Source organism: Balaenoptera physalus (assembly GCF_965194825.1).
Source record: "Balaenoptera physalus genome assembly, chromosome: 3".
Classification (NCBI taxonomy): Eukaryota; Metazoa; Chordata; class Mammalia; order Artiodactyla; family Balaenopteridae; genus Balaenoptera; species Balaenoptera physalus.
The window spans coordinates 67,977,774-68,000,371 of record NC_138890.1 but is presented as its reverse complement, the minus strand read 5'-3'; the positions used below and the strand labels follow the sequence as shown (position 1 = coordinate 68,000,371).

At 44.3% G+C, this 22,598-nt stretch overlaps 1 protein-coding gene across 7 annotated transcripts in view; it reads right to left on the bottom strand.

The window, feature by feature from the left end:
- Positions 1 to 42: 42 nt before the first annotated feature.
- ACSL6 (acyl-CoA synthetase long chain family member 6) overlaps positions 43 to 22,598 on the bottom strand; it is a 64,083-nt gene continuing 41,527 nt past the window's right edge. For all 7 annotated transcript variants that reach the window (XM_082457858.1, XM_082457857.1, XM_082457856.1 and 4 more), the window contains 10 exons: positions 22,143 to 22,277; positions 21,608 to 21,742; positions 20,439 to 20,534; positions 17,635 to 17,707; positions 15,701 to 15,789; positions 14,855 to 14,971; positions 11,751 to 11,894; positions 10,620 to 10,721; positions 9,617 to 9,688; positions 43 to 511 (listed from right to left, as the gene is read on the bottom strand). In XM_082457858.1, the coding sequence (XP_082313984.1) occupies positions 374 to 511; positions 9,617 to 9,688; positions 10,620 to 10,721; positions 11,751 to 11,894; positions 14,855 to 14,971; positions 15,701 to 15,789; positions 17,635 to 17,707; positions 20,439 to 20,534; positions 21,608 to 21,742; positions 22,143 to 22,277 (1,101 nt within the window). In that variant the 3' untranslated portion in view covers positions 43 to 373. The remainder of the gene's footprint in view (positions 512 to 9,616; positions 9,689 to 10,619; positions 10,722 to 11,750; positions 11,895 to 14,854; positions 14,972 to 15,700; positions 15,790 to 17,634; positions 17,708 to 20,438; positions 20,535 to 21,607; positions 21,743 to 22,142; positions 22,278 to 22,598) is intronic.

The following is a 22,598-nucleotide window of genomic DNA, read 5'->3' as shown; positions in this document are numbered from 1 at the left end:
ACCTGGTTACTATTGCACAAATAATTAAGTACAATATATCAGTTATGTTTTTCCTTTATGTTTAATAGAAGTTCTGTGAACACTGAGAATATATTACTTTTAGTGGTACACAGTTCTTGAGAAAAGTCTTCATTTTTACAATGCCATTTGTGGTATTTTTAGCAGCTTACTACAATATCATTGTAATAAAAATAAAGTGTACTCGGTGATGAGAGAGAAAATATTGTTAAAGACCTCTTGGGACAGGAAGAGGCTCAGTCATAAGGTCACGTGCTTTTCATTTTCAGCTGCATCATTCTGACACGTTACTTTCAAAAAATAACTATAATATTGCTACATTGTCCATTATACTGAGAAGAACTTCCCTTGAACTTCACATGGAGATTGAGTAAAGCTCTTCTATTTGTTTTTTGAAGTACTCTCTCAGCTCAGGTCTCTTAGCCTTTAGTGTTGGTGTCAGCAAGCCATTTTGAACTGAGAACATATCAGAGTGGATGTGAATGGCTTTAACCTAAAAACCAAATGCAGAATACATCTTTATCAGGAATATAACACAGCATTCATAGCATACATGATAAAAGTAGACAGGCATATGGGAATAGAAATATTGATATAAAAACACTATGCCTATTTAAAAATCAGAGTTATCCTAATAACATTTCAGCCTATTTGATATGTCTGAAAGCCACCTTTTTTCCTTCTTACTCCTCCATTTAGCCAGTCAACAGAAATGAGATAGTTCCTTACTCTGTGCCAGGCACTGAGGACACAAAGAGGGATCATGAGTGCCCCTGCCCTCGGGGAGTGCACACTGGCATCCAGTAGAGCAGACACACTGGGCAATTATTAGACAATGCGGTATACACAGGATGAAGGGCACCTAACTCAGTTATGGTAGGGAAGAGAGAGGAGCAGTCAGGGAAGCCTTCTCAAATCAGGTGAGTGTTAAAGAACGAGTAAGAGTTAACCAGCAAAGGAGGAGAGGTGGGTGGAGAAGGGCATTCCAGGCAGAGGCAACCCTATGAACAAAGCTATGGGAGTGAGAAATGGCAGAGTATGAAAAAGGAAATCCAAGTGATTTCTGTTGTAGTTATATAAAGTAGGAGGCAAAGCGGGTGAGAGATGAAGCTGAAGTGGTAGATGGGGCAGTTTATAGAGGAAGACAGTAGGAGATTTTTATACAGGCCAATGACATGGCTGAATATACAATTTATAAAGATCTCTCCAAGAGAAATGTGAAGATGGCTTTTAAGAATGTTAAGACTAGAAGCAGGGAAACCAATCAGAAGGACCTGACCAATCCACAAGGAGAGAAGACGATAAGGGCCTTATCTTCAGAAGTGGCAGAGACAGAGACAAGTAAGCAGTTCTAAGAGCAATTCAGAGATAAATGGGCAGGATGTAATAAAGAAGGAGGCAGGCAGCCTTGAGGACTTCCAGGTTTCTGGCTTGGAGGGCTGCATGGACAGTGGTGCCATTCACAGGAGAAATATAAAGTCTAGGGGGGTGGGGCATGACCAGTCTGCGTTAAAAAAAAAAAGTTCTGCCAGAAAATGTGATCACATTATTGGAAGGAGGAATGGAGGGATCAGACTTAGTGTTCGTGTTGCCTATTTCCATGAAGCAGATTCCAGGCCTCCTCATGCAAAGTCTCTTTGCAAGGCTGAATGGGGGACCAGAGAGATAGATGAACTAACCTGGGAGGGCCTGGGCAGTCTCCTCCCACGTGGGATTCCAGCTGAAAGAGTGACTGACAGTTCAACCAGAATTTTATGATCTGGGCTTGAGCTGAATCCTGGAGTGACAGTGTCTCTAAGAAATTGTATCCTGACTGACAACTGGGTCTACATTCGATTATTTTGTTGAGACAACAGATCCATATTATTAAATAGCAAATGAATTGCTATATATAGACTTTAAAAAATTAACTCAAGGGCTTCCCTGGTGGTGCAGTGGTTGAGAATCCGCCTGCCAATGCAGGGGACACGGGTTCGAGCCCTGGTCTGGGAAGATCCCACATGCTGCGGAGCAACTGGGCCCATGAGCCACAACTACTGGGCCTGCGCGTCTGGAGCCTATGCTCCGCAACAAGAGAGGCCGCGATAGCGAGAGGCCCGCGCACCGCGATGAAGAGTGGCCCCCACTTGCCGCAACTAGAGAAAGCCCTCGAACAGAAACGAAGACCCAACACAGCCAAAAATTAATTAATTAATTAAAAAAAAATTAACTCAAAATATATGTGCTAAATACATATATATTTTCACTTGTTGTTTTGCTTAATTGGCATTTATTGAGCAACTGCCATGTGTCAGGTATAGTGTAAGGCACCAGGGATACAAAGAAGAACAAGCACAATCTCTGCACACATGGAGCTTACAATCTAATGAGGGATGCTGCAGTATGATAATACTACTATAGGGACGAGCAGTTGTCAGTTGCTTTCCCAGTATCACTCCCCATCTTCCATGCTAATAAAACCCAGGTTTTGTTTGGGGCCATAATGGTCTATGTAAACTATGACAATCCTATGTCCCGATTTCCCAGGCTCCCTTGTGGCTAAGGGGTAGTCATAAGATTCATCTGTGGCTAGTGAGAAGGGAAAGTTTTTGCTTTCCTAATAAAATGTTCAGACATACCTATTTCTACCCACTTTCTTTTTTTCCTTTCTTGAATATGGACAATGTCCAAAGCTGTAGCAGCCACATAAAGTGATAAGCCAACATACTAAGAAGGGAGAGTGGAAAGATAGGCAGAGCCTAGGTCTTTGAGGACCTGTACCTGCCTTGGACTGCCTATCTTTGGACTTCTTATGTGAGAACACCACAAAAACACACCCTATGTGTTTAAGACCCTGAGGGTTTTCTTTTAGAGCTGAATGCCTTTCTGATATATAGCACCTAACCCAGTCTCTGGAGCAGGATTCATTGAAAAGGGATGCTTGAGTTGAACTCTGGAGGATAAGTAGGCTTTGGCCAGATGAAGATAGCAAGGGGAAGGGAGAGGCTGTTATATGGCTCTAGGCAGAGGCAACGTGTGCCAAAACACACTTGGGACATCACAAGTATAGGCTGCAGCAGGTGATACAAATAAAGACGAAGAAAGAGATGGGGCTGGGGAGATAGGCTGGGGCCAAATTACAAAGGATCAATATGCCAAGGTAGGGATTTTGGACATAATTCTTTAAACAATTTTTAATCAGTGAGAGACAGTACTAGAATGCATCCGTGGAAAGATTACCCTGTTAAGAGAGGATTGAAATGAGGTAAAAGTGGAAGCTGGAAGATCAGCCAAAAGGCAAGACTGATGGTGATTTAGGCTATAAAGTTGGCTGTGGAGATGGAAATAGATTTGGGGAGTAGAAAGGACAGGACTTACAATTGGTTTGGGTAATTGGCAGAGAAAGAAATTTTAAGACTGGCTCTAGATTTCTGCTTGAGCAGAAAAACTGTAGGAGGAGCAGAAAGATTCTTTGGAGGCAGGAAGATCAAGTATTCATGTCAAGTTTGAAATGCTTCTGAGGCATCCAAGTGGTTTTTGGACATTGGATATATTAGTATTAGTATGTAGGACACAGCTTCAGCCTGGGCTTGAGACAGAGAAGGAGTTTCTTGAGGAGTAGAAAGGAACTGGGGTGTGGGTTACAGAAGCCAGGAGAACAAGAGTGAAAGGTTACTGTGTCATATGCTACTGTCATATGAGAATTGTTAATTAAAATCAATGGATACAATCAGGAAACGACTTATTTCAAAAATCAGTCTATGTACCACCTCACACCCATTAGGCTGGCTATTATCCAAAAAACAGAAAATAACAAGTGTTGGTGAGGATATAGAGAAACTGGAATATATACCCAAAAGAATTGAAAGCAGGATCTCAAAGAGATATTTGTACATCCATGTTCATAGCAGCATTATTCACAATAGCTAAAACAGGGAAGCAACCCAAATGTCCATCAGCAGATGAATGGATAGGCAAAATGTGGCATAGATATACAATGGAATATTATTTATATAAAGTAAGGAAATTCTGACACATGCTACAACATGGATGAACTTTGAGGGCGTTAGGCTAAGTGAAATAAGCCAGTCACAAAAACACAAGTACTTAGAGTAGTCAAAGTCATAGAGACGGAAAGTAAAATGGTGGTTTCTGGAGGCTGAGGGGAGGGAGGGAATTGGGAGTTATTGTTCAAGGAGTACAGAGTTTCATTCTACAAAATGAAAAGAGTTACAGAGATGGATGGTGGTGATGGTTGTACAACATTATGAATGTATTAATGCCACTGAACTGCACACGTAAAAAATGGTTAAGATGGTAAATTTTATGTTATGTGTATTTAACTACCAAAAATTAATAAATTGGAAAAAATCAATGTATGCAAATAGTTGCAAAAAATTCAACATATCAGTGATTGTTTTCCAAATCTCTGATGCTAACAGTCTAGTGTCCTGGCAGGTGGGTATTGTGATATGACAAAGAAGTCTTTCCTCAGAAAATTCTCCATTGCATTCACTGATTTTTCAGATCAAAGACTCAATATACAAAGAAGACTCCTAAAACAGCTACACTTTCTACTTCTTAAAAAGTTTTTAAGAAAAATTCTAACAAATTCTGGCATTTTTTAAACCCATGCTTATAATTTTAAAATGTGATAATTTTCAATTGAGCACAGCATTAATAAATGAGATTCATCTTTGTCTCTTAGAAATTTGTTCAAATGAAGGATTCACTTTTGCTATAAAAAGAATAGCATTTTAAGGGATTCGTGTGTGGTGGGAAGGGGAGGACTGGACTTTAGGCTAAAATTAAACCTAGCATTATAGGTAGCCGCCTCAACTTTACCTTACATACTGAAAGGATTTCTACTTGGATATCCAGTATAAATAACTGGAAATCTGAGGCTCTTGGCTAAAAAGAGGCATTATCGAATGTTTCAAAATTTGTTAAGGTTCTTGTAAAAAGTGTTTTGTTTGAAAATTCTCTCAACTCCAATATAAAATAAAATTTTTCTGAATTTTTTTCATGGCAAAATAATAAAAAAAAAAAAAAAGAAAATTATCTCAGTGTTTTTGATATTCAAAGAAGCAAGGATTTGGTAAGGAATAGGGCTGCCAGTTTTTGTACCCTCTGGAATATACTTTTTTCCTAATTTGTTTTGATCAAACATAAATCATCCTAGGGGATCCAAAATTCACTGGAAACAGGTCCCAAGGGAGACGTTTTCAGACCATAGTGCACTGAGAGCTAGGGGTTCTGCAGTGGCCTCTGCTGGGGGTGGGTGTGGAGGTGGAGATGGGCGTGAAGCTGGAGTGTAGACAGACACGGGTGGGATGAGGTGGGGGAGAGGCAGAAGTGCATTGGAGGCGGGGTGGGGGAGGGATGAGTGAGGGGGCTGGGTTGAGGGGTGGGAGGTGGAAGACAGGCTCTGGCTCAAGCCCCAAACCTACTAGAGCAGCACTGCTCTTATGTTTTGTACATGCTCATAAGGTGCATATAAGATGTCATCTAAGTTCTGCTACTCAAGTTCAGAAATCACCATTTGATAACAAAACTAGCTAGCTTGAAGAAAATATGAACAAAATCCAAATCAAACTTAATCCTAGATACAGTGATTTAACTTAGTAACTCATGTTTACCTCCATGAAATGAAAAACTGAAAAACTGGCAGTGCTAATATCCTTAATTTTTTTTTTTAAAGTTCCTTTCTGATAGAAACAGTATCACATAAAGACTTCTGGCAAGTGTAAACAATCTATCCACCTTCTTCTGTAAATGAAATTAATCATATAATTTTATAGGAGATGCTAATGCCAAGATACAATTTCTACAAGTGTCCTGGCAGCCTGGGTTTCAGCTCATCTGCATTCCTAACAGCATGTGGAGAACATGTGTAATTGAGACAAGAGTCTATGTTCAGTACAGGGACTTGGGAGAACACCTTTGAAAATCCAGCAGTGACAGGCAGAAGCTTCAAACAACACAGTACAGGGGAGATGACTCTCATAGGGAGAGCTACATACACTATTTAGGTGGTAAGTAGAATGTAAAAGAAAACACTATGATCTGAGGAAGAAAGAACTGCATCAGCTGGTAGATTCTGAGTAGCTGTCAAACCAGCAACCTGTAGCAAGCCTAAAGTGCTGACTGGGGCATCTGCAGTTCAATGTGGCTCTCTACAACATAGTCTCTGCCTGAGGAGAGGAAACACAATTAAATACAACCTTGCGGGAAGCCAAGCAATATGGCACTCAGCTCACCTTTTAGCCACTTAGTGAGCACATCAGAGCGGCACTACTGCCAGTCCCTGCTCCAGTCTGACCTACAGCCCTGGGTCTATTTAAATTCTTCCATGAAAATACCTATACAAATTTCTCCAGTGACTAAAAGTCTAATCAGTAAGTGGGAAAAAAATGAGTCAAAACAGTTCTTTAACTGACCTTAACTGTGGGCCCCAAACCTATAGTTAGTTTTTTTTTCAGACGTAAACCAATGGTAAAACCAATTTTCATTTTTTATAAATAATTACATATTTTCTAATAAAACCAAACTGTTGAATTATGGGGAAAAAGAGGAACGAGAGTCTTTAGTTTCCCTTTATGCCTAACACAACATAAAACTTGTTTTCCAGTTTGCAATAAGCAAAGTTTTTGTTGAGGAAAGCAGGAAGGAGAAGCTTAATGTTACCTCCCTCTCTGAAACTACACTCTTGTCACAGAAAAGTGATTCTATAGTTTGTTTTTTTTTAATTTAAAGATACTATAACATTTAAATATTATATTGGAATATAATGCCTCAAAAGTGTCAATGTATGCCAACTCATTAAAGCACAGAAATTTTCATCATTCTGAAAAAAAAAACAGAGTATTTAAAATCTTTCAATGGTATTACTCAGTGAAACACTTTAACACACAATATCGCTTGCAGATAATAAACACAGAGTGAATAATTTAGAACAAGAGAAGTTTTAAAATTTTAAATTAATTAGGGAAATGCTCAATTCATCTCTGATTTAAAGGTAAATTGATTAGGTAAGTATTCATTTCAATGACAAGAAATACAGTAAAATATATTTAGCAAGGGCTTTGCAGTCAGAATTTGAAAACTATCAGGTTTCAAAGTTCACTTTGTATTTTATATGCCTATGCAAACTAATAAGGCATAGAAATGTCAAAAAAATGGTTAAATCACAGTTAAGTATGCTCAGATACTTCCCAAGAACCTACATATTTTAATTATTGACAACCATTATTTTAAATGCTTCTTATCTACTCATTAAATCTCCGTAAATTGATAATGGTTGGCCCAGTTCTAGGAATTGTCTGTTTCTGGAAATTAAATTACATTAATTTTTCACTAATTCAAAGTTTCATTCAGATCAACGCTGCCCAGGAAGTCTGAACTCCTAAAGCTTCTGTTGAATGATTTAAGCCTTGGGCTTGGATATCTATTTGGCGGGGGGTGGGGGTGGGTAAAAAATTAGCATTAAGCCTTAACTGATCATTCCTTTTTGAGGAAAAGGGAAAAGGACTAGCTGACAATAGATTATGGATTAACTCAAGTAATTTATGTTGAGCTTTGGAACACAACTAGGAGCACACACCAAGAAAGAGGAGAATGAGAACAGAGAAAATGAAGAGGCAACAGCCTTGGCAATAAAACTCAGGCCTTTGGGATGCCACATGACTTCTCTGTATTTGAGGTTACCATGGCGAGGGCCGATTATTAGAGCAGAAACTTTGCTTAAGGTGTATGGAAAGTCAAGAATACGTCTCCTCTCAGTAAAAGCTCTAACTTGAGCAATGGTTAACACTGGAATCTTAACCAAAGGTTTCTCTTAAACATAAGCTTAAGAGTGGTAGTCTTTTCCAAGGAGAGGAATCTGTTACAATTCTCCACCTGCTCGGAGGCAGGTCACGCAGCCCACATCCAGCAGGGGGCATGCAAGCCTTGGGAATCACAAGAGTATCCGCAGGATCCCCAGGGCGTCCCCAGCGTCCTTACAGCCAACCATTCAGGTGATAGGGAGCCCAGATCAACCAGGTCTCCAACCACTCATTTGTGGCGCCTGCTCTACAGGATCACATCTACAGTCACACAGCTCCCCGTAATGGAAGAGCAATGAAGTCAGTTTTAGCAAATTTAGAAATTTAATTATCATGCCAGAACTGACCTTGCATTCAGGAAGATAAATATGACTTGCCTGAATGCCTCAGATTTTACAATTTTTTAAAATAAGGATTTATTCATCCAGGCCTTATTTGCCCTAAAACACACTGACAGATGAGGGTAAAGCAGTTTCTCTCAAGCTAGATTAACGTAAAGATCCATTTCAAAAGAAAAACAATTCCCACAAACCCTGAAACTATATTTAGATTTCCTCAGTTTGAAACTTAAGAAATTAAAGTCTTAATCTGTGGAAATGTTTTCTAATTGTCAAACAACTGCTGTAAGAATTTATATTTAAAACCGGTTTAAGAATGTTTTTAGGTTAACATCAAAATGAACATATATAAAGGGGCTTCCCTGGTAGCGCAGTAGTTGAGAATCTGCCTGCCAATGCAGGAGACACGGGTTCAAGCCCTGGTCCGGGAAGATCCCACATGCCGTGGAGCAACTAAGCCTGCGAGCCAGAACTACTGAGTCCATGTGCCACAACTACTGAAGCCCAAGTGCCCTAGAGCCCGTGCTCCGCAACAAGAGAAGCCACCACAGTGAGAAGCCCGTGCACCACAACAAAGAGTAGCCCCCGCTCACCGCAACTAGAGAAAGCCCGTGCGCAGCAACGAAGACCCAACGCAGCCAAAAGTAAATAAATAAATAAATTTATATATATATAAAAAAGAACATATAATATTTAAAATTCTCATAGACCTCGCAGGTCCTTAATACTATATTTGGGGACACGGTTGGAGAGCCATTTTATGAAAAACAATTATATTAAATACATAATAGGAAATTTTTAAAAATCAGCATATTAATATTTTTGTTTGAAGAATTTTTCTTTTTGAATTTGTGACTAAAGAGGATTATAAATGGCATGTGTAAGTAGGACCAAGTATGCTTATGAACTCAGTTACAAAAAAGAACCCCAACCTTGCAAAGACAGAAAGTCTTAGAGATCTGCTGTGTCCACTCCCAACACACTCTTTGTTTCCTCCTCTTTGTTCAGGGCATGCTGGGCTGACAGATCACTGGCCCCAGGAGTGCAATCTTTCTGATGTCCTAGCAAGTAAGCTTGCCTGCTGCAGCCAAGAAGACAGTCCCCATAAAAATAAAAATAAGACAGGACTCTGGTCTTGAGTATTGTACGCAGCTTGGAGACACACCATGTAGACATGCTCTACCAGTTACGGCTAGGGTAATATTTCAGCTTTATGAACATCTGTGATTATGAGGACAATGAGCACAGTCTCACTCAGCCTACGACCGATTTTAGTCAGGATGCAGGCTGTTGCAAAGTCAGCTTAGAACAGGCCTTCAGGAGTCCGTTGGTACACAGCCTGCCTGCAGGCCACAGCGTGGAGGATAGGGAATCTAGGTCAGGGTCACTGTTGGTTACTTTAATTCTCATCCCTGCATAAAGGGCAGTAACAGGTATGGAGAAGGTAACAGTTACCTGTTCAAAAGAATGGAGTCCACTTTCTTTTCCTAACCTCACCATATCTTCCAAAATGGCTTTCTTCAGCTCCTGAATTGAACCATACAGGTAAAATTACAAGGCAGAAACACATTTCAAAATGGAGATAGAAGAATCAATGAGTTGTGAGCAAAGTACAACTGGCAATCATACCAACACTCCCCCCACCCTTCAAACCCCCAACTGGGGCTGACGCTCCCTGGCAGCAAGCCAATCACCACCCATCATCTGGCAAGTAAGTGCCCGCATGGCCTAAGGAGTGTCCAACAACAGGCTAAGGGACCACTCAATTTTGTTTTTTAAAGCAGACTTCTGGTCGGCCTAGTGAGTCTCAGGGGCCCTGTCACCTCCAGAAGAGCCCAGGGCCTGGTGGGAGCTCTAGGGTTCATGGCTGCTGCTAAGAAACAGATCATGTGACTGAGGGGCCGACGCTGAGTCAGGGTACAGAGGTCATCTTCCATAGGACTGTACATGTGCCAGGAGAAGGCTTCTGGAAGGTGTCAGCGGCAAATGTTCTAAGCAGGGAGAACTGTGCTCCTTTTTCAATTCCATGACTGTCTCTCTAAGCCCAGTAGATACAAAAGCTACCTCACATTAGGAGAGAGCAGGGCCAGTGAGTCAGAAGGCCTATTCTCACATCTGACACTGCTGTTAACCAGCTGTGTGGCTTTGGGCAAGCCGCCTCCCTCTCTGGACTCTCCTGCAAGCTGCAAAACAACAGGGCTGGACAAGCTTTCTCTGATGTCTCCTGGCTGGAAAATTCAATAGTTTATCAAGTGTTCTAAGAAGAGATATGAGCTCCTTCTACAACAATGACAAAAGACAAACCTCTGGTTTAGGATTCCCACCATTTATAAAATAAAGTTAGAAATTTCCCTATAGGTTCAAATTTCACTTGGGCTACTGTTTTTGTATGTCCTCTCATTATGCAGTATCACAGAAGGTCCAGCAGTCTTTTGGGAAACAGCCCCAAGGTACAGACCTTATTTGTGCAGAGCTCTGCATACGTCCCTTCAATTCCTCTCTTCTGGGCCCAAGAGGGCATGACTTCCGGGTCGGGCACGACAATGCCCACCAAAAAGGCCTGCGATCCCACCAAAGGAAAACACAGTTATGACAAAAGCTTTTAAAGTGGTTATTTGTGGTCCAGCGTTAATACTAATCTCTTGGTATTCTCAGACTCCACTCTTTTCTAAAAATATGTATATGTTTATGTTATGAAACATTTCCACCAACATATCACACATTCTTGACAGAAATATTCTTGAATATTTCTGATATATTTCCCTAACTTCGTAAAAAATTAATTAATAAAAAATAAGCTTGAGAAGATTAGGAATCAGTAAGGTTAGTCCTGTATGTACCTTTGATTCTCAGGCCAATCTTAAATGAGTACATCTTTAGGATACTAATCAACCAACTCTATAATCCAAAACACACACGTTTCTAAGGATTTCCAGACCATTTTGAAACTGATTCATCAGTATGGTCCTCATTCTTTAAGGACACCATTTTAATTTTTAAAGCATTTTCTTAAAAAATAATTTAATAGTCTTTAATTACATATATCCAATGATAGCACAGAATATATTCACAGTGATCTTTCTGACTTCAGATCTAAATGATACCAGAAAGCAGAATAAATATAAATCCTCTTCAAATAATTTAATCCTGCACTATATTAGCACATTAGCTTAATATATTAAGATAGATCATCAGTATCATTATTTGCAATACTGCACCTATTTATCTGTAAAGTTCTTATGTGTATTTCAAAATCAAAACAGCAGAAACCCTGAATCTTGCTTCAGCATACTATCTCAAAATTCCTCTTGGAAGTAGACGGAGCATAAGTTAAAAGTACTGGGAATGTTATTACTACTACTTTAAGCAACTTATTTACCTAACTGCAATTTACCAAACTATAAGCAATTAAGATTTCTCCCTTAGAAAGGCATTTTCTCTCATGATCCTATACGCCGGAGAATACCAGTATCTGATTGGAAATTAGTGTTCATCACTTTAATCAAATACCAGTTACTTAGGAAATCATTCCCAAAGTACTCATCAGGCCCAAAGTACGTGTGGGAGGGCTGAGGCCTAGGGGACTCACCTTTAAGCTGTCCCCATGGACATACACTTGTGCAACAGGCTCGCTCCGGATGTAGATGTTCTCAATCATCTCGGGTGCAATATATTCTCCCTGAGCAAGTTTAAATATGTGCTTCTTCCGATCAATAATTTTAAGAGTTCCAGCCTGTGGAATTGGACAAGCGGCTTCATAAAATGGCGGCATTCCCAAGCCTGAGCCCCTCACTCATTAGTGCCATAGCCCCTCACCTCCCCAACCCCTGGTCTCACCCTGCAAGCCCCACCGGATCTGCTCGTGCACCTGACATCTCTGCTCTCATGGAGCCACTGCACGGCTGGAGAGGGACGCCGTGAACAAGGGTGGATGGCTCCCAAGCTCTGCTGGGCCCTGAGTGCCCGCTGTCCTGTCCCCTCACCATGTGCCCTACTCCCCCTCCCACCCCTGACACCCTGGTGCCCAGCAACAGGTGCCCTCCTCCTCAGAAGGACACCCACCTTCCCATCAGGGCTCCTCTCACCCAGGCCCTCGCTCCAGCTGTCCCTTTTCTCAGCAGCATCTTCAGATTCTCCCCCTTGAACCATGCTTAGGCCACCACTCCCAAAGAGCAGCCTCTCCATCCTTCAGCACATAGCACAGCTCTGGCAGAGGACCCCAGGTGGCACTAGGAGCCCTCTCCCTCCAGGACCTCTGCAGCAGGCAGGCCACCCCTTGGGCAGTGAGTGCTTGTGCCCCTGGCCTCCAGGACCCCCACTCACCTCCCTGACTCCCTTCAATCTTTTTGAATTTCCAAGGTGAATAGGTGGGTCTCTCTCCTTTGGCTCTCTCCTTGAATGTTGCAACTTCCTCACCTTCACTGACGATGCTCCTTGAGGTGACCACCATTTATCTCCTAAGTGGCCACTCCTGCATATGTCTGAGCTTCCAGCCAGAGCTCTTCACTGAGCCCCAGACCCAGAACCTCATTATCCTCCAAACACTACAAAAACCAGGCCTTTTCCCTGCACAATGCAACATGCCCTAAAGGAAGCTCATCCTTCTCCTCCTCAAGCCTGTCCCATTCCCCAAGCCCCAAACCTGGAGACGGCCTTGCCATTGGCCTCTCCTGGGACTTCCAGCAGTCAGGCTCATCTGTCCTCACTCATAAATCCTTCTCACAGCCACCTCCTCCTCCATCAAAACCACTTCCTTACTGAACGTGTGCACACACTCTGGCCCTGCTCTATCTGTTCAAGCATCAGAACTAGGGTAGTCTCGCCAGAAGAGAAAAACAAACAGGCCTTGTTTTGCTCAAAATCCAGGCTGGACATCAGGGCCTTTCCCTACACTGGCTTCTTTGGTCCTCGTGGCACCCCATGAGCTGGGTGTCATCACCTCCATTTCATAAATGGTGAAGGTGAGTATTAGAGAGGTCAGTTAACTCCTCCAAGGCCACACAGCTAGGAGGTGGGAGAACCAGGACTTAAATCAGGTCTTTCTGGATCAGAAACTTAGACCTTTTCCTTGATCTATCTAATACTATTTCAAAATAGTAATAATTTAAAAAACTGACTCCCACAGACTGCCTGCCTACTGCCTTGGGCTCTGAGTTCAGGCACAGCACTAGGTGCGTCACATGAATCAATTTACTTGCTTCTCACAACACCCTGCAAGGTGGGTGGTTTCATCCAAGTTACAGAGCATCAGTGGCAGATCCAGAGTTTTGTGGGACTTCAAGTTTTTTCCAGTTTTGAGACCCCCACCTTTAAGAAAAATAATATAAAATGAAGTGCAGAGCCTTGAAAGGGGCCTATGCAAGTGAAGGCTGAAGCCTAGGCTTCGTTAGCTGATGGGACAATCTACCCTCTGCCAGTGTCCAGGGTCCTGCTGCTTCTCCAGCCTCCCTCCTCCACACCTGCGGGCCCTCAGTTAGAATTCCTTGCCTCACACGTCTAGTGTCTCTCTACTTAGCACATGCTATTACTCCTGCCCTGACTGTCCTTCCCACTCTCCCCTCTCCTCTTGGAACACGACTTAAATCCTGAGACTCAGAGCCAGTAGGCGCTTGTCCTTCTCCGCTAGGTGAGCATGGCCCTCATCTCATGCCCATCACACTGGGCTGGGAACTGTCTAAAGATGTGTCTCTCCCCTGAGCATAGTCCCTGGCCCAGGGATACATCCACGTCTGCTGCAAGAGTGAGGGTTTCTCAAAGTGAAATGCACAGTTCCGAACAGGGGCAAGTCAGCTCACCAGCCCAGAGGGCCCCTGGAGGGCTAAACATCATTCACCTGTCTGATAAATTCAACATCTCAGAACTCCCCCCAAAATCATAGCAATTTCCCAGAGACACAGGAAAGGTTTCCTGGGGTGGGCTGCTACAGGTGGAGGCTCTCGGTTTCAGTGACATAGTTTTTTTCTGGTCATAGTTTCCATCTAAGCATCTCCTGTGTGCCAGGTATTGTGCTAAGGGCTTTACAGGTATAATCTCATTTGTTCCTTACAACAATGACCATAGAGGTAAGCAATGTTATTACCTCCATTTTACAAATGACAGAATGATGCACCATTACTGATTTTGGCTAAAAGATGGGGGCCACCGCTAAAGAATGCCATGTAGCCTTACTTTCTTATTCTATAACTGAGTCAATACGGAGCCCCAGAGAGGGATGAAGCTCTGCTCAAGGTCCCAAGAGCAGCTGCTAGCAGAGACAAAGGAACGCCAGCATCCTCCTGCCCAGCTCCAAGCTCTTCACACTGCTCAGTGCCACCTCTCAGCTGGCGGCCAGTGTCCATGGGCTCCCAGGCCCCGCCTTTCTCAGATCTCCCAGAGTTACGAACCCCATGCTCCTTGTACTTCACCCATCGGATTCCAGAACACTGTCAGATCTCTTCCTGGAAACCTCTTAAGGGTAGGGGGTAGGCCTCAAACTCCAGTTCTACGCTCCCCAAAGATCCCTGTCACCTTCATCGGGAGGATGCAGGAGGAGGCTCTGGGGGCGAGGTAAGGAAGAACCTCCCATTTCCCAGAGGTATTCTGGAATGATTACTTGTCAGGGTGGATATAAAGACTCCTGCCTCAGAGTGAATCAGATTATACACACCCCCACCACCAACATGTGTGGAGGCCTACGGTTCCAAACATACGTACTGGCAGCCACTTTCCAATGTCTCCAGTGTGAAGCCAGCCGTCGTCGTCCAGGGCCTCCTTTGTCCTCTCCGGATCTTTCAAGTAACCTTTGAACACATTTGGTCCTCTCACACATATCTGTAGGGACAAACACCCGGTTTCTCTCAGCCCACAGCATAAGGAATCCTGATATGAGGCTGTCACGAGGCATGTGTAGAAAAATGTACACTATCCCTCAGGAAATCCACTGTGGAAACTACAGTGATGGAAACAGAGGACAGGAATAGCCGCCAGCGTTCTCAACTGTCTCCTGCCTTCTCTCAAGCAGTGCCCTCTCCAACTACCTCTCTGCCGTCCCTTCTTCCTCAGGAACACTGCGGCCTTCGGTATGCGCTGCTATGTGACACTGGATGGGGTCTCATCAGATACTGAAAGCTGGCTGATTCTACCAGAGATGCTTGAGCCCCCTGCTTCATGACCAGACACTCAGCTTTCCTATCTACTCCCATGGAATGAACAAGCACAGGCCAGCTCCATCTACCCCGTCTGGCCTATTTGCAAATGGTCATGTTTCTGCCTGCACAGATACACAGCAACAAGCTGTGCCAGTTAAGAAAAAAACGGATTTTTAAAATAGTCTGCGAATTCCAAATCTTGTTTTGGACCAGCCCAGTCCCAGCCTTGAGGGTTGGTTACTTCATAAACAGGAGAGAAAATGCTCAATTCAGTTGAGTCAAATTAATCAATAATATAAAGTGACTTTACACATAGGGTGAAAGGAAAACAATTCCATTTCCATTTTTTTTTTCTTTTACTCACTACATGTAGAGCATCCACAAACATGAATGGCTAAACGCTCAAGTTTACCTCTCCTTCTCCTTTGCTGGTCCAATAGTTCAGTTCCTTGACATCGACGAGCTTGATATGATTGCAGGGCAAAGGTGCTCCTACGTGTCCTAGAACACCAGAACAATGTGCATTTGTCAGTGTTCAGATCAATTTCAGCACTGAAGATGCTCCACGCCATGTGAAACCCCTCAAGTGGTCAAAGTGGGGAATCGTGGATGGAAAGCAATACACCTTTAGATGGGCGTTTGTCACAAGCAAGCATTGATGATAAAACAAAGTTCTGGAGAAAGGAGAGGCCAACCTCAGCTGGGCCTTTGTTTTACATCTGATTCTTAAACAGCCGGTCAGGCTTACATGGCCCAGAGTCAACCTGTACAGGGTCTCTGGGGAGGCTCATACCCACACCAACCACATAGTCAGGATTTTTTATATTAAAACACTTTCCCCATCATTAGATCATATGTTTTGGTTTGGGGATCATAAAATATAGTCATTATTGCTTTTTCTTCCAGTCACCAGACTGTTGAAATGGAAAACAAGGATGAGGCAACTCGCCCCCCTGCCCCCCCAAATAAGACTTCAAATTTTCTTGGTCTTATATACTCCAACCACAAAACTACATCTAAGTCATTTTCTAGTAATTGTGGTTGTTACACAATTCACTGGCAAGGCGCAGGATTTTTAAGCAGGTGCTGGCCAAGGTCCTGAAATAAAGTGAGCCACGTAAACAAAAAGCAGGCTGTGACACTTTCGTTTCTCTTTTAAATGAGAGACCGCCAAATCTTTTACAATATTGTACAAAGATACCGATCCTCTCATACTCAATAACCTTTGCAAGTTTTTATGGTAAGGATGCATAAAAAAGGTAAAACCTCAAAAGCCTCACATAGGAAAATGTAGGACATCATAAGAGGGAAGAAACTGTCCAAAGGAAGGGTATACATGTAAATGATCAGTAAATATGATCGCGGTAACAAGAAAAAAGTTAATGAGCCAGGACCTCAGAAAATGGTCCGTGTAGTAAAGTTGCCAGTGGTAGGGAGATCAAAAACTTCACATACAAGATAGGCTTTATTCAGCTAGAGTTTAAGGAGATAAAACTTCTGTACCTGACTTCGCCAAATGTGATTTCAATTTAGAATCCACCTATCATGTTTCTGCTGACTACCTCAAGGTGCTCTGAAAATAGTATTGCACTACTAAGCATATTTCTTTTCTGTGCACATCATCCCAAGTTTTCTAGTTTGTAGTTGAGCAAACTTAAGCGTGAAGGGTGGCTCCAGGCTCACAGAGGAAGTTGGTATCCTGAAGAATTCTTTTGCTGAGTGTTTTTCAGATGATTGTATTTGGTCTAAATTTAGTGACAGCCAATACATGGGCTACCTACTGCTTCCTCCTTGCCCTGAAAGATAGGTCCCTTCAGAATGAGGCTGTGGATAGTAGCTGCTCCTTTCTGAGGCTGCCACTGCCTTTTAGATGTTGCTATCACAGGAGACCAAAGTTCCAAAGAGCCTCTGAAATGGCTCTTCAAGAAACAGCACACTGGCTGCTATAAACTTGCCTCTCCTTCCTAAATCATATCCAGTTCACAGCCTGCTTCCTTCATTCTGAAATGATTGTAAGCAAGACTCTGTGATATTTAGAAACTATAAAATCCAATATATTGATATCATAGGCATTTTTCTACCTGGAGCTGTATTTTGTGATCTATTACTTTTTTTTAACATGACTTCTATTTATTTACAGGAAAATACAAAAAATAGTAGGAAATACAAAAATATGTAACAAAAAAAAAAACAGATCCATAATGCCACAACACAGACAAAACCACCATCATTGTTTTTCTTCTGTTTCTTCTGCTGTTTCCTAAGTGCCCATGTAAATATACTTTCCATGAGGAAGTTTTAGAACCTGCTGTTCTAACTCATTCCCACATCTCCAGCCAATCCTACCTGATGTCCAGTCCCCGGGTGTAGTGAAGGTACATCCAGCTGTGCACTCAGTTTGGCCATAACCTTCATAAACCTTCAAGCAAAACACAGAAACCACACTGTAGGCGCACACCTGCCTGCAGACAGCTGGCGGCCCTTTTCAGCCAGCTGACCTCTCATGGGGCATCTGGCTGCTCCATGCTGGGGACAGCGGGAGGGGAGGTGCTCTGGAAGCAGGTACCTTCAGGAGAAACTGAACACAGACAACAGCTACACAGGTGTAGCTACTCTGCTTGGAAGAAATGTTATTTTATTTATTTATTTATTTTTTATTCAAGACCCATTTATTCTCTAGTTCTGCCCACATGGAGACACCCTCCTTGAAAAGGGGTTGAATCCTTCCGTTCACTTTAACACCCTGTGCTGAAAACATGTCTTCCGAGGTTTCAACTCCGAGATCCACAGTCTTAAAGCACTCATTCTTTTTTTTTTTTTTTTAACATCTTTATTGAAGTATAATTGCCTTACAATGGTGTGTTAGCTTCTGCTTTATAACAAAGTGAATCAGTTATACATATACAATATGTTCCCATTTCTCTTCCCTCTTGCATCTCCCTCCCTCCCACCCTCCCCATCCCATCCCTCTAGGTGGTCACAAAGCACCGAGCTGATCTCCCTGAAAGCACTCATTCTTAAACCTCGTCTAGATTTCTCCCCTTGGATGGGGGGAGATGCCCCAAACACAGAGAAGAACAGCTCAGGACTGTGTGCTCTGCTCGCCCAGAAGACCTTGCAGCTCCCCTGACCAGCCGGCTGGAGCCAGGATTAGGGCCCTGAGACGAAGGGCGCCTGCTGGACTGCCGCCCCCGCCCCCAACTCCTGTCCTCTTCACTAGGCTGGCTGTCACCTCTAGCTGCCCTGGAGTCTGGGGCTTCCAGACGGTCTCTGCTCACACTTCTGTATTCCGCCTGCTGCCTCAGCACTGCTGATTCACACCAGGGGGGAAAAGCACACAGAACTGCTTTTCAGCACACCAACGTTCCACGCCCAAGTTATTTGATAAGCCTGCAGGTTCTTTTTCATCACAGGACACTCCCAAGGCCATGACTTGCCCTGGCTCCCCACTGCCCTTGCCAGCAGACTGGACGTGTGTGGCCACCGTGCTGAGTCGGGCACACCCCCTGGCTCCACTCCGGCGCACTCCTGGAGAACTGAGGGCGGTGCCCTGGGCGCATCAGCAGGATCTGTCCTGAAGCCAGTCCTAGAGTGACAAGAGCCACACCTGCAGGTCTATTCCACTGACCAGATGCACAGGACCGAGCTGGGCCCACGGACCTTGGTCTGGACTGTGTCGGCTGGTCATTCTTGCCTAGCTTCACAGGCCAACAGCCACTGTCCTTCCTGTACTTTCTTGCTCATCACTGCACCAGCGGGTCACTCCTACCTGCTGCCGTCACACACCTGGCAACCTCGTGTTCCGGGGCCAGCCAAGAACTGAGACCCCAGCAGGCCCCTAGTTCCCAGCAGGCAAACTCCCCATTAAACTACTGCTGCCTAGCCATGTTCTCGAGGCTTCAGAGCCGGGAAAGTGCGGAGAGCATAGCAATCCGCGGCGCCCACAGCCCCAGACCCACGATGCTCCGCGGAGGCGCCGGAACCTCGCCGCACCCACACGCGCCAATACAAGGGACCTCTGCGCCCGCCTGTCCCGCGGACCCGGGCGCACACCCGACCATCGCGACCCACGATGGAGACGCGGGGGGCGGGGCTCGGCCGGCGGCGGGCACTGGGGCGGGCGGGGACCCGGGCACCGGCCCCGAGGCCGCGTGGACCCAGCAGGCCGCCCGCCGCCCGGAAAAAAAGCAAAATGTTATTTTTAACCACAGACACTTAATAGATAAGGTTATGTGGTTTGGGATAAAGACTTCTAACCTATTTTCAACCACTGACTCTATTTCTAATTTGAATAATATGTATTAAAGACAAACATTTTAAAATCCAATAAAGGTTTTGTCTCTGTAAGATATTCCCCTTCAGAGCCCCATGTGCTCGCATGAACAGACCATGTGGGAGAGCTGCCTTTAGGAGCGGTCAGCTCATGTTGGTGTAGAACAGGAGGTCAATGTAAGAAGCCCATGGCTTCTTTTTTCTTTCCTTGTTTTTTATTTTTATTTTTTGGCGGCTTGCAGGATCTTAGTTCCCCAACCAGGGATTGAGCCCACGGCAGTGAAAGCACTGAGTCCTAACCACTGGACCGCCAGGGAATTCCCAAGAAGCCCATGGCTTCTAAAGCATAAAATTTTAAGCATGCACATTTATGAAATAGATGTGCTTACTTTACTTAAAACCCACCAGTCACAACTATGTTACTATAGTCTGCATAAGTAGGAATCTGACAAACATTAATTGAATGGATAAAGGAATAAATTATTTTAGCAATGACAAAACCTACTGAATCAAATAAAAACACACAAATGAACTTTTATCCCCCTCCCTCGTGCTCCTTCTCTGGGCTGGGAAATAGTCTGCAGGCTGGAGAATGCAGAGATGCTGGTACAGGTGTGGGACAGGTTCTCCAGCACACTGACGGTCCATATACAGTTTCCTCCCAGAGTGGATACACACCTGGGCTTTCCACAATGTCACAAGGCTATCTTGGCTTTCAGTGACCCTGGGCTTTTTACATCTTCAGAGAAGGAAGATTTTATCCCACAAAGATCTTGCCCCCAGAATATTTCTCTGTACAGTAGAGGGTATAATGAGTTTCCTGCCCTGTCCTAACACTCACCCCACTGCCCCCAGGGAAGGCCACATAAAGGAAATACCTGGCACCCCAGAGCCGCCCGGAGGAATCCCAGGACCGTTGGTGATGCGGGGGCCGCTCCTGTAACAATCATCCGCACACACCCACCAAGACCTGCCTGTGGGAAGAGAGAAGAACCTGCCAGAGTCTGTGCTGCGGCAAGTGGAGTGTAGCTCACCTGGGCCTCACCTAACATCAACGTTCAACAGCTGTACCCTACCTGGACCCTAGGGTTGGGATCAGAGGGGCAGCCTGAGGCTGTACAACACATGAGCTGAGGAAGCCCCCTTCTCCTTCCAAATGAATCAGCCCAATCAGCTTTGCAATCCAACCCACAATATGGCCAACTCTTTTATGTGTTTTGAGATAAGGGCCACTAATCTGTGTGGCATTCTATAATTTTGGTTCTCCCTTTCTTCAAATACACAGCTATTCCCTCACTCTCCCATCATTTGCAAGCGTCCAAAACAATTACTGAGGACAATTTCTTCCCACTTCAACCTTAATGGCATGGCCTTTTTTCATTTCTAAATCAATGCCATGGGCTATTTACTATGCACTGCAGAGGTAAAAGAATTTTTTAAACACTTTGTTTCTGTAAGTTGAGCCAAGAGATTTTAAATATTAATTTTCATAGCTAAAAATAGAGTAGTAAGGAAAAATGAGTACTGGTACAAATTAACTACAAATTCTTTGAGTAATGCAGAGCTTTAAAACTTTAGTGAGGAGACAGGAATGAGTAATTCATAAACAGCTTGGTTTAGGAGAGGCTGAAGAGATGGGGAACACGGAGGGAAAGGAAGATTCTTGGTCATCTGGCTAGAAGCTTGTGCTACTGGAAAGCCACTGTGGCTAAGGCTACAGGGAGGGGCAAGAGAATATTCGAGCCCCAAGAGCTCCTTGGTGAACCTGACTACCCAAGGGCAAAGCTGCCCTACTGCCTATAGAGGTCAAGGAACTTACTTTCCAGGAGTCCTTCTTGCTGGTTGCCTTTGGCAAATATAACACATCTCCAATGAACAAAACTGGGCCCTTTAAAATTTCAGTGGTAGCTTAAGCTTTGATTTCATTAGCAAAAAGTTACTATTTTATAAGATTACACACCACTGGGATGAACTTCTCTAATTCTTCTGTGAGGTCACCCATTGGACACTTGGGTGCCTCTCTATCATCACTTGTTCATTTTCTTACCTGAATCTTATGAAAGAAGAGTTCATCCCAGATACTATCATTCCTGATGATTCCACTCCGGACCTCAGCCTGTTTACGCTTTGCTGCAAATTCCAGGAGCCAGCGCTTTAATGATGTGTCTGCCTGGCTGAAGATCTGAGGAACAGAAGTTGGAAACAGCTGTAAAGACTGCAGGTCCCACCTCTAGACACACCCCCAGGAAGAAGGCCTAGATTGGCCAGCAAAGAAGCCACACTCTATTTCTGCCCCTGCAGGAGGTCACTGAATGTGTGACATCCAGCTAAAGGTTAACGCTACCAAGGCCCAGGCACGTTGTTGGGAAAGAAGCCCTCCCCCCAAAATCTCCCAACCAGGGTTTTGGAGAATAGGAAGAAAACAGGAGAAGGAGGGGTGAGAGTCAGGGAATACAAGAGAAGAGGCAACTTCCAGGACCTGGGGCTGGAGGTGTAGAAAGCCTTCCTGGGGCTCCAGCCTCTGTCCAAACAAGCAGATATGCAGCTGCTCAGCCTGGCCAGAGACTCCCCGCGGGGCTCACCTTGTCGTACATGCGGTTCAGTAGTCGTGGGACCACAGGGAAGATGGTGGGACACAGAGCCTTCATGTCGTCTGAGAGGAGGCGGATGTCTCCCTGGAAAAAGCCGACGCGCCCTCCGTGGCAGTAGACGACAGACTGGAAGAAGTGGACAGGAAGGGAGGAGTCCCTCAGGGCGGTCACTCCTGGCTGTAATCCAGAGCTCTCCAAAGCTCTGCCCCACATCGAGGGTGCCTGTGACCCACTCACCCAGCTCTGGCTGCTGCCTTGGGACACTGAAGAAAGCCATCAGAGGTGACACCCCCCCCCACACACACACACACCCTCCCCACCAAGTCCCACTCAGACATGGAGAGAAGAAGCAGGAGACAGGGTGGAATCCTGAGCCTTTGGGAGATGCCAGAGCAGCCAGTCTCACTGGTGCCTGCCCCTTCATGCTTACTCCCAAAGCCTGGACAG